At 32.7% G+C, this 12,855-nt stretch overlaps 1 protein-coding gene across 3 annotated transcripts in view; it reads left to right on the top strand.

Moving 5' to 3' along the window:
* LOC115241327 (superoxide dismutase [Cu-Zn], chloroplastic-like) overlaps positions 1-11,821 on the top strand; it is a 12,959-nt gene extending 1,138 nt beyond the window's left edge. The window contains exons 1-6 of one of the 3 annotated variants that reach the window (XR_003884883.1): positions 4,298-4,454; positions 7,635-7,699; positions 8,264-8,479; positions 8,709-8,959; positions 10,890-11,198; positions 11,360-11,821. Coding sequence is in view for 2 of the 3 variants with exons in the window: in XM_029817031.1 (XP_029672891.1) it covers positions 7,643-7,699; positions 8,264-8,479; positions 8,709-8,959; positions 10,890-10,992 (627 nt within the window). In the remaining variant the exon portion in view is untranslated. Of the gene's footprint in view, positions 1-4,297; positions 4,455-7,634; positions 7,700-8,263; positions 8,480-8,708; positions 8,960-9,500; positions 10,577-10,889; positions 11,199-11,359 lie in introns of those variants that run through there. The other 2 variants (XM_029817032.1, XM_029817031.1) reach the window with 2 other exon arrangements.
* Positions 11,822-12,855: the final 1,034 nt, after the last annotated feature.

Raw genomic sequence — 12,855 nt, 5'->3', positions numbered from 1 at the left:
AATGCATCGTTAATTATGCAATTACTTCTATTACATTCACATTTACATGTGCACTCTCATAAATACATGATTTCGATTTGTTGCGAGCGAATGCAATATTTCGATTATACGTTGTTATTTTCTTCGCGTGAATGTAAATTTGTAATACTGAAACGGTTGCATATAAATACCATTTAACAACCAACTATCTGCTTTTAATTTTCATGATAATTAGACTTATGACGTAAGATAAAAATAAATGCGCAGATAAGATAGAGCATCGAGCGGAATTAGCATAGTTATAACTGGAATTAAATAAATACGCGAATTTCTGTTCTAATATTTTTACCTCCTTATATTATTACACGTTTTTTCCTGTTTTTATTTTACAGCAGTAAATTTAACCATTTATCCAAATTTCCCCAATTTTATTTAATATCGATTAATTAATATATATATATATATATTGTCAGATAACTTAATATATTTTATTTAAATAATATTTGAATATTTCTCACAAAATCCCGCATAAAATCTCTTTATAACATGTTTATTAACTTGTGAAATTTCTCAATATATTTCTTATTCAATTATCTGTAAATATTAAATTTACAAGAGGTAAGTTCTGAGTCATAGAATCAAGTACATGTGCAAAGGCACTGCGATTATCTTGGTGACTTATTTATTATGTGAAACGCTCATTGTTAAGCGGCATTGGACACTATGCGTTATACTGTAACATGATCGTTCAAAATGATAAAAAACTCTTCGTGTATTTTAATGAAATATTATGTATGCCCGATTTAATATTTTTCGAAATATGTTGAACACAGTCCTTTTCTTTGAGAAATAATAACTGAATATTATGTCGAGTTGCGATATAAATGCAATGTCATGACATGTCTTTTGTTTGCGTTTTACATCTTTTTGATAATTTGAGAAAGTGTTCGATGATTTAAATAAGATCTATGGAATTGTTCGGCAAAAAATTATTCATTCTACGAATATAAAAATTGCGTTGCAATCTTTTCCTTAAAAATATTTCCAACGTATTTTCGATCATATTTTCACGATTCCAAACACGCTGGAAGTTAAAGTGTAGCTGTTCGGAATACCGTTTCGGAGGCTCATGAAATTAAATGAGGGATCGCAATACTTGGGCAACGAATTCTTCTCGTGAAATAAAAATCGTATCATAATCTTCGCGCACGTGTCGAGTGTGATTCGCTTCTCCTCTTTTTTTCTTATTTTTTGAACTACGGCTTGCTTAACTCCGTACTTGTGAGCGACAGTTACATTAATATTCGATGTCGACGTCATTTTACAAAGTCGCGTGCTTTTTTATTTTGCGACATATCACGTCGCGCGCAACCGGAATGCATATCCTTATATTCGCGCTCCGCTATTTCCACGATCAAACTGGTTATAATTGTTGAACGATTGCGTGTGAATATGCGCGTGCGTAATTTCCGATTAATTTCGCCAGACATAATATCACATCAATTATAATGCCCTGAGGATAAGTACCATAATAGCACGAAGATCGGAATAGATCTTTCACTTTTTTTACGAGACTATAAATCGAAAAATCGAAAAGCATATATTTTCTCCACCATGTCAAAAACTATCGGATATATAATTTAGATATATATTTTTATCGTATCACATATTTGTAATAACTAACTTATTAATTGCAGTTTTAATATTATTAATTTAATATTGAAAATAAAAAAATTAATATTCTGAATATATTATATGATATAAAGTAAAAAAATAATTATTACTAGAGAATTTTAATAATAAGTCCATCTCAGTGTAACAATTCTATAAATATAAAACCGTATTCGAAATGTACTTTTTAATGTCTGTCCATTATGTATATTGCTTCGCGAATTAATCGAGTATTACATATTTCCGTTAAAATTTACAATTGTGGCAGTTTCTACACGCGCATATATGAATTAGCAATATTTTCTTATCACTCAGTTTCATATTCGAATCTAAATGGTAGAGCGATATTTTCCAATTTTTACTTTACAGGAAGCATTGTTAATTTCCCATCTATGTACACATATAGCAGGAAACAATAATTACAAAGTTCCAATTGTGCGAATACTGCGTAGTCAAGCTGCCAATCAGAGCTCTGCAAATGCAATATCCGGTTTCCTTTATAAAGAGAATCTAAGCACACAAAGGACACTTCAATCCGAAGTATAATTATCCCCACTTCGCCAGGATGCACTATAAACGTCCATCAATCTCGTTCGATTCACTCGAAAATATATCACGATCGTTCGGATTTTGCTGTTGTCGATGCGACAAAATTGTGACGATTACCGAAGCACGCTGATTCTCTCTGATCGTGATCGATCTCTTCAATAATTCGAATTTTATCGAGTAATATGATTTAAGATTCGATTATGAAAAAATTTTGACTGTGAGAAATGCCTTTTGAAAACTACGATAGGATTATTCACCATATAGATGAGATATTAAAATGTAAAAAAATTATAATTAAATTTTTTCTGACACCTCTGTATGTTGCACTTTTCGTAGTGTCAATCATTTTATAAAATTCAATTTGTGTCTTTGAGCATATATAATTATTACTTTAAATAAATATCACCTTATGACAAAACGAATGTTCATATTTTTCTCATAATAAAGAATGTAAATTCCATGCAAATATGTATTTATGTTTGCGTGATTATGTGTATTCGTATATTTATAAAATTGTATAAGACAAGAAATCTCTCATCTATAAGTCTCACGTGATATAAGATATTATGTTGAAAAATTCATAGAAAGCGAGACGGAAAAATCTTGAAAAATAATAACATCGATAAAAATAGAAGCAGCTCGATATTACTTGATAATTGTATTACGTGCGATTAATCGCAATAGGAAAGATGTTACGCCGAAGACAGTTGTATCAGTTATAATAGATTTCGTTAAGAAAAAAAAAAAGACACGAGACGGCGAATTATTTCTGATAATAAACTCGTGAATCATACGTTTATTTTCAACACGATAATTATGCGATAACTAACATTAGTTTATGCTATCGCTTACGTGTCGATTTTATATTCACCTCAACTTCGCCTCATCTATGCGATAACGGAAGAACGCATGCACATTTTTGCTATTTCACGGAATTATGAAACAAAGCATTAGTTAACAGATTATGTAAATTAAGCTTCGAATTCTAAAACATTTTTAGTGTTGCTACTATAATTGATGATTCGCGGACATATTTTCTTCGTTTTATCAATAAAACGTCGACACATTGTCGAGTCCCAGTTTATCGATCGACCTAACATGCGAAAAGATTTAAAGTTGACGGTTTCTTCGCGAGCGTTAATATATCGCTAACAATGCTAATCTCGCGCTCACGACGTTGATAAGTTCGTGTACGTTCGTCGGCGACATACTTACTGCAGGTGATTACTTCAACGGATTCGTTGAGCAGTCGTTCGTGAATATCTAATATCCTTCACTATTATCCTATTAATTTAAATGGCACGTTTGTACCGCGTGTGGCACGTTGCTGCCTTCCTTGTAATAGTCAGCTTCAATCAAAAGTAAGCTTCTAACACTCAAGTCAGTAAATACATTCAAATCTACGTCATGTGATTTTACGCGATCTTTAATTAAAGCAATCATGTTTTCGCATGTTTACGAATATATATATACATAAAGTTTCTGTATATCTATTTTTTTTTTATACATTAAATTTCTATATATCTATTTTTTTACAATAAAATATAGAGCTATTGCGATGGCCAGTTTTAGAAACATTTTAGAATTCTATGCAATATGTATATTCGCGTATCATTTCTCAGTTTTAACAACATGTTGCGTAAATACATTGCGCAATATTACCATAAATTGGCATACTATGTTTAAAAAAGACAAATCTACCTTTTTTTAGAGAGTATATAAGATAATAAAAATAATGTTACACATTCTATTAAGCTTAAATCATTGTGCGTGATTAAATTAAAATTAACGTGCTAATTGTTGGAAGCGATAATAGAGAGTTGACCTAATTTAAATTAACTTACAACATTATAAAAGCATTAGGAAACCTTAGAAAGACATTAAATTATTTTTAAATAGCAATAGAGTTACGTGTTTTTAAAAGTTATTATTATATCTTTTAATATATTTTAAATTATTATGTGAATCCCACATATTTTTGATCGTACGAAAGGAGACGATGCGCGAGATTGGTCGAAAGATCCGGAATCTTCCGTCATCTTCAATAATCGTCCGGTGGTGTTGGAGTATAATCGTTTACGAGATACTTCGCGGCTGATTTGTCTATGAGTTGCGGGTGGGAGATCAACATTGGGATCCTGTGGTGATATAAGAGGAACATGAGTCCAGCAACTGCAGTCAGTCAGTCAGACAGTCAGTCAGTCAATCAGAGTCATTCGGTTATTCAGTGTTCGGTAAAATTGTGTCCGCGCCCGGTAGGTTTCCTTTCACTTTTCGTGAGCATGCTCCTCTCGCCGATCGGTCGCCGATCTATTTTATCGCGTCGAAATTCCGTACCTGCTACGTCAAATGATTCGTTATACAATACGATTTATCTAGTCGTGGCGTATCGTCACGTAAGATATTTTTCTTTTTTTTTCCTTTACGGCAGATCGCTATCTTCATCTTTACTTGTCTTATTTTTGAGTTTATCTCTTATCGAAAAATCTTTGAAGTTTTACAACTGCGTATGTTGTTGAACAAATTACTTAGAACGGCTCGATTCGTTTTCTTCAAACGAATCCAAAAATTCGAAAATTAGCATAGACATATGTTTAATTTTTTAAATCAGAAAAAAACAAACTGTAGTTATATATTATTATACCCAAAACCGATAATGCGTAAATCAATATTTGCATTGCGTATAGCAGACTTGGTACACTTATATGTACATAAATAAAGTATAGATAATGAATAAGTAATCATAATATCTGGCATATAAAAAGATCTTCCAAAAAAAAAAAATTTATCTTGCTATAGAGAGAAAGTCTTGCTATAGAGAGAAAGTCTAGCTCTAATATAATGCATTGTTGTCGGAAATGCCATGGAAAACTACATTGGAAAACCGGCTCGTACATTAGACAGGAATAGTCTACGAGCACGTCACATAATGTCGATATATCTATACACATGGCGTAGATACGCTAATGTTAAATTCAGTAATTACGTGGTCAATTGCGCGATTTAACGTTAGAAATAACGGTTCTCAAATTGAAGGTTGCACAGGCTTTCCACAGTAACATTTTTAATTGTAAATCATGCAATTAATTACGAAAGAATGCGATTGAACATCCATATTATTTCTTGCAAAACATTATCCTTTCACATTAATAATATAAAAATTATACCGCATAGAAGAGTTGAATCGTCACTTAGAAGAAATTCTTTTGGAAGTGGATTTATTGAATTAATATAGTACAAATATATGTGTGATATATTATCTCCAACTTTTTTGTGTTTCGGCGTTTCAATCTTTATTTACATATATTATACACAAATCTATTTCAACATTTAAATACTTTGTAAATTTTTTTCAAGTCATAGTTCAATGCTGAGAAATATGGGAACGTATAAGACATTCTCCTGACTAATCTAGAGATAATGTAGGGATATAGTCAATGAATATGTTCGAGTAATGTACGTAATATGTAAAGTCGTTTCCGAGGTGGGAATGAAAATATGTTGTGCTACGTGCTTGTTAGATGTCCGCGAAACACGACATCAATTCGCGCCGCGCTTATACATCAAAACGCATGAATAAAGCTGATCGATGAAGTCGCGCAGGTGTTGTGGATGAACACCTTTAGCGTGGATCGATATTTCCCGGAAGCTATTTCATTCGCGAGCTCTTTGTTCGTGTGTTTGCCGAGTTTGAATCGATGCTTCTACTCACCTTTTACGGTATCTGACCCACTGTAGAAAAATTCCGCAATGTTTTACTCTTGAAACGACTCGCGAATCCGTTGCCGCTATTTCCTGGATCGTAAACTTCCCAACAATCCTTCGCACAAATGTATTTTGTAAAGCACCGACAAACTGTAACAATAACAATAAAATAATTTATATATAATTGTGTAGCAGTAGTTTTAAAATGACAACTAAAAACGGGAAATATATCGAAAAAAGTTTATATAATAAACTCTGAGATATCTATATAAATCGATAATAAATTGCTTACAAAAGATATCATAATACTATATGATTTATAATATCGAGAAATTGATCAGACACTCTTCAATAGATGTACTTGTAATAACGAAATAAAGTAGGAAAAAAGCAGGACAAGTATAACGATAAGAGAACCTAGAGTGCTTGTATAAGATGCAAGCAAGACGATCGTAATAGAAATATTTATATTGACACAAAATATATCAAGACTGATAAGAACTTTTCCAATAACTATACGGTTGCATTTTATAAAGGCGAGATGAGAAGAGAGCGCGCAAATTGGCAGCAATTTGGAATGTCTGGAATTTTATAATGTTAACTAGAATTATATCGAAACAAGTTAAAGAAAAAAGTCTTTGTGTATTATAAATATGCAAAAAAAAAAAAAAAAAAATGAAAATAATGATATATAATGAGCAAAACCAATAGACTTAATACAAAGTTGAAACATCGAAGTATTCCACGACTCTATTTTTAACTCGACATGATATCATTCGTTGCTATTGTTTTACATAAAATTACATAATCCTACTAATTAATCGTAAAAAAAATCTCACATGCGCCGCTATAACGTAACTTGTTATATATTTCGAAGGTCATCTGATACCTAAGGAATGAGCAACAATAAGAGATTATACATCTAACAGGCGCGATAAAGGAAAATATAAACGACACGATATATAATTGACTGATTGTAACATCACTCGATAATATAAAGTGACGTGAAAGTGGCTTTTCCTTTTCCGTTAATCCAGTACCTTTTTTATCTACGCGTATTTTTTTGTATTATAAAAAATTATATAAACGACTGCTTGTGAATCGTGCTTCAAAAACTGCGCCACAAGAATATATTGATTAGTCTTTTCCGTGCGAGTCTACCACCGACAAGCAACGTGTAGCACAAAGTCATTGGTTAATAGATTCATCTGATCTAGATGCGCACCGATTAAATTACACTTGTGCACGTGAGGCATGTACAAATGGATCCAGATCCAGATCTAGAAATTACTAATCGTTTTTTAATAGACAAACGCGGTGAAATCTTCCGGAATAATTTAGAATCAATTACTAGACTATCCGACTGTAATTTTCGATCGAAAGATTATTCGAATTTTTCGTATCTTCTCTCACAAACGAAATGAAATTATATAAACGAAATATTGTATTTGTTATCAAAATTACACTTGTCATAAGATTTATATACCTCATGAAAAATTGCAATGAAACACTGCAAAAGTATTTTTCACGGCGTATATTTGTATACCCTGTGACAAAATGAAAGAAAAAATTATTTACTTGAAAGCGATAAATGATTATTATTGCAGCGACTTTCGAGTAATCGTGATCATTACGCACATGGCAATCATATTCGACGGAAAAAAAAGAAAAAATTATTATAGATATAGTTTTACACATGACGCTTTAGTTTTCTGTCATTCTATTTACAGTTCACACGATGAGTCGAATGGTCGCATTATTACTATTGGCAGCTGTAACTGTCGTTACAGCCGAGGTATGTATGTCAATCCAAATATTATGCACACTAATCCGTTTCCGCGATAATGAATAAATTATCAATCGATTTTTCAATATGATATAATGCATGACAAATTGTATTATTGTAACAATCATTGATTGTAATACATGATATTCCATAAATTGGAATAGTCATCAAACGATCTGTGAATAATGATGCATTTGTAATATAATACATGGAAGAGAGAGAGAATATATAAAGTATTTTTAAATAACATCACGAGAAAATTTCATCCGCGATAATACACAAATGTCAGAGAAGAGAGAATGTAGTTGATTAATTTTTTAGAAGAATAGAAATAAGAAAATAATTAAATTTACCTTTTTCGCTTCGATAGCACTTTTTTATTTTTGATTCTTAAGTCTCAAAAGATTTAATATCGGAAATTAAGAATCTGTGAGAGAAGTTGACATCCAATTAACTTTCCATTGAGAGAAACTTCTTTCACGATTTGGACGAAGCTTTTTGCTGTTCTTCGAAAAAAAACGTTAGGGATTGCCGTTGATAATCGTACTGATCGCATCGAATCGGCTCGATTAGGAGATGGTGGCGGTCGTTCGCCTAACTCCGCACGACGTTAAGGGAAAGAACGTCACGGGTAACTTGAAGATCGTTCAGTCCGTCCCGAATGGGCCCGTCACCATTACGGGCTCGATCCATGGACTTACCGAGGGGCTTCATGGTTTTCACGTACACGAGAAGGGAGATCTGAGCAACGGTTGCGCATCCACCGGAGCGCACTTCAATCCTGAGAATGTGAGCTCTCGACCAATTTGCCTTTTAATCTCTCGCTATACTATAATTAATCTCATTTCTGCATCTGTCCATGTGAACAATTTTCTATTCTGACATAAAATTTTTGTCACGATTGTTTCTATCTTATACTAAAAATTCAAAGATCCAACATGTGTCTGGACCGTTTCTTTGCTTCAATAATCTCATTGATTATATTCTTCGAAATCTGCTCACATTATTAATTCGTTAGGTGACTCACGGCGGACCGGATGACACTGTGAGACATGTCGGCGATTTGGGAAATGTCCAAGCCAATTCTGAGGGAGAAGCGATGATAAATATCACTGATAACATCATTTCGCTGAGCGGACCGAACAATATCCTAGGACGAGCCATAGTCGTTCATTCTGCCGAGGACGATCTTGGCAAGGGTAACCACACTCTCTCCTCGACAACTGGAAATGCCGGGGACCGTTGGGCCTGTGGTGTCATCGGTGTCCAGTAGGTTATCCCTTCATTGTTTTCCCATTTTCTCCTGCACTCTCTATTTTTTAGGCAATTCTTCGTATTTATATTTCCAGAGTATAAAATTTATATCTTTCTCTGTAGCATCTATGTGTCATTTATAATTAATAATTATAAGTTGTACATAAGTAAGAAGTTTCACATTTTCAGTGAAATAATAGAATCGAATTCTTTTATTTTCATTACTTTAACGCTTATTTGTCCATCTATTATTTGTCGGTCACTTATTTGTCACCAATAAATATTTATTGCAAATTTGCTATGTAAATATAATAGATAAATAAAAAATTACAGATAGCAGTAATATATCTTTGTTTAATGTAGTAAATGTTTTTCTAATATTTTGTCTATATAATATCGTTCATTGTATTTTGTGTATAATATTAATGTTATAATATAACTAATAATATTTAATATTATTATCAAATTACGACATTAACACTATTTGTGAAAATTCAATGTTCCTCGTATTTTTGCACAAAGATTGCCGCGCCTCATTGTATTCTGCACATTACAGAAAGATCTGAAATACTTCGAAGGGAAATGTCAGCGGTCAATGGGACGAGAGAGAAGGATCGATATTCATCACCCCGTAGATTTGATTAGAAATACGTCCCGATTAGAATTGAATCGATATTGTTGAAACGTTGCTCACTTATAAGACGCTTCTTCTATAAAATACTACGTCTTATGTATGTCCTATGTCTTTTGTAAGAAGAACCTCGTCGTATCTTGTCTAATAAATTGAATCGTAGAATTAGTATAGGAGCAACGTTTTATGCGATAGAAATCTAATGTAATTCTCTCCATTGACTGTGTTATTCTACGACGTCTGTCCGCCTTTTATATGTAAACTTGATGATACTTTAACACACAGTGTATGTTGTTTTGTCCCTCTATGTTTATTCCCCGGTGCATCTCTCCCTCTCTGTTTCACATCTGTGTTTCTCCTGTATCTATCTGATAACTTTTCTGTGGTGATGATGATGTCGTAAAAAAGTATTACAACATTTTAAAAAAGAAAAAGGATATGCGTTGTAATGTCAGAATACTACCTCTATAACTTATTTCATGGTCACGCACGTTTAGATCCAAACGATACGCGCATTATATATGTGCGAATTAAGAGAGAAGCCGGTTAATTTGCTTTTTTTGTTCGGATTATATTTTAACGCTAATAAAGTAGTGTAGTAATAACACTTTGTTAATTTACGAGCTTCCTCAATGAGATAATATACAAATAAAGTTTAAGGTTGATATATGCCCGCTATTATTTCTCTAACAATTATTCAAAAATAACGTCAAAAAGTTATATCACATCATATTAATTGCAAAAGTTGTTAATGTGTTATCGATGTGATAAGAACCGTTATACTAAAAGAGAATATATTTTTCAAGATATATAATAAATCGAAAAATATTTTAACAAGCTTCCTCGCACATCACACTGTTTACATTGAGAGAGAAACACATGTGTCTTATTTGTATCAATAATATTTGTTCCGCATTTCATACATTTATCTTCTTACATATTATTCACCATGTATTCGTTATTCGAGCAATACCAAATATACACATTATTGTTTTCCAGAATGTTTGTGATATTTATCCACTTATGACTAATGTAGTATAATCGCATATACAATTTCTTTGTAATTCATATTTACTTAGTGCGTTAAAATAGAACGCATCAAAATGTAATTGAATAAAATCTTACGTCTCACTATGCATTAATACGTTTCTACGTATAGACTCACGGCAAGCGAGTATCACATAATGTAATTTGCGGCGTGAGATGTTATTTCACCGTCGGTTTCCGGAAATCCCGATGTTTACAAATACGTAATATGATGCGCAATTCAGTTAAGAATGTAATTATCGATCTCTTCAATATTACTGCTTTCAGGTCGCCGACAGAGAGTTGGAATTCTGGTTCGTTTACCACGCCAGATATATCGACGCTTGTGATATTCTTCCTCGTCGTCGCTTATCAACATTTCAAGTACTAACAATCCCGCGGAAGCTCGAAATAATTTCGCAATTTGTACGAGGATAAATAAATTAGCTACAATTGTGTCCGCGCGCAACCCAAAGCAGGGAGCAGCATGAGAGCTCTACGATCATCGATTATTCGTCAATACATATCAGCAGTGAAGAATAACAAAAATTTTTAACGACAACTGAGATGTATGTGTATGTGTTACGGAGTAGCGAGGTGTTAGCGATTGTTGTTTTAACGTAAACGTGACTTAAAAGCACTAACCGATTACACTATAAATCTCATTGTGATAAATCGACGAAAAATGCAACGCAGTAATTGCATTTACTATGTACCTGTCGAATTCGATGTATGTGTATGTGTTACGGAGTAGCGAGGTGTTAGCGATTGTTGTTTTAACGTAAACGTGACTTAAAAGCACTAACCGATTACACTATAAATCTCATTGTGATAAATCGACGAAAAATGCAACGCAGTAATTGCATTTACTATGTACCTGCGAATGTCGAATTACTTGCTCAAGTTAATGCATCAAAGAATTAATATTTTGTCATATTTGGTTATTTAAATCAATTAAATAATGAATTTTTTTATATTTGTATTTAATATTATGCAATTTCAACATTATCTAGAAGCACTTAATTTGCGCGTGCGCGCACCTTACATCTGAGCGAAAAATGATTTTTACTTGAAACTCTATATGCATAAAATATATTATGTGTTGTAATTTGCAATATTGTACCTACTTAATTAATTGCAAAAAATGTGCAATATAATTGAGCAATATATATAAGTATCAATTATCATAGAATAGTCAGTTTCGTTAGCGGCATTATTCGTATACTTAAATACAATATAATATTACGATCTATTTGTTATTCGTAATGTGCACTTTTGCACATTTGCAAACTGCAAAATTTCTTCTGTATACGTCTCTTTTAGCTGAGTCTCTTTATTGTTAATATTACTTGTTAATAAGAAAGAAATTTGCTAAAATAAAATTCTTAATTGATGTAAACTTTATCTTGTTCTCTATTATCAGCGATTTTATCTAACACATATGTACAAGCTTAATTATAAAATTATTCATTAGTGAATTAATATAGTTAAAAAAATACCCTTATTAATATTAACGTACAAATATATATGAATTATACAAAGGGCAGATTGGAAAAAAATGTTTGTGGCGGTGAACTTTAAATCGTAGCGTGTTATCACTATGCATGTACTATTACGTAGGTAGGTACAGCTACCTGAGGAATGAGCGCGGCAACTATATTTATCGCGCTCCCATTAACCTATATACGTGTTCATAGTACGGCACGAAACGGCGGATTTACCTGCAAATCTCATCTGCATGCGAAACAAGCCACTAAAACTTTTTCAGAAGTTTCTCGAAAGAAAGCGTATGTATCATAGAGACGCCTATCGCGGGCATTGAATCACGAAAACGAAAACGTGCTCGCAAGTCGCTTATGACCCACTTTGTGTGTGTATACAAGTGGACATATAGATAATGTGACATTATCGAACCGCCGAGAGGGATGATCGTTTAACGCGATGTGCTCATAGTCCGTCTGATCTCTGATAAAATTGTGGTGGTTTGCGTTCGCATCCATGCATCGGGCTGTGTCGCTTCGCCGCAATGCAGAGCGAAGTAATGCGTTTAGAGTTAATTAAAGTGTCCGCTGAGACAGCGTTCTGTCATTTTACAAATTGATAAAATAGCATGGCTATATCGTGTGTCAGTCATACGTCAAAACTGATATTGCCAAAAAATTGTATTACTAAATAGAACAAATATTAAAACAGAGTTAAATAAATGTGAAAAAAATTAATTTATTCATAAATTAATATTAAAAATTAATTTTAT

Source organism: Formica exsecta, unplaced genomic scaffold (assembly GCF_003651465.1).
Source record: "Formica exsecta isolate Colony F162 unplaced genomic scaffold, ASM365146v1 scaffold475, whole genome shotgun sequence".
NCBI lineage: Eukaryota > Metazoa > Arthropoda > Insecta > Hymenoptera > Formicidae > Formica > Formica exsecta.
The sequence above is the reverse complement of the archived record's forward strand: the minus strand, read 5'-3'. Positions and strand labels throughout refer to the sequence as shown.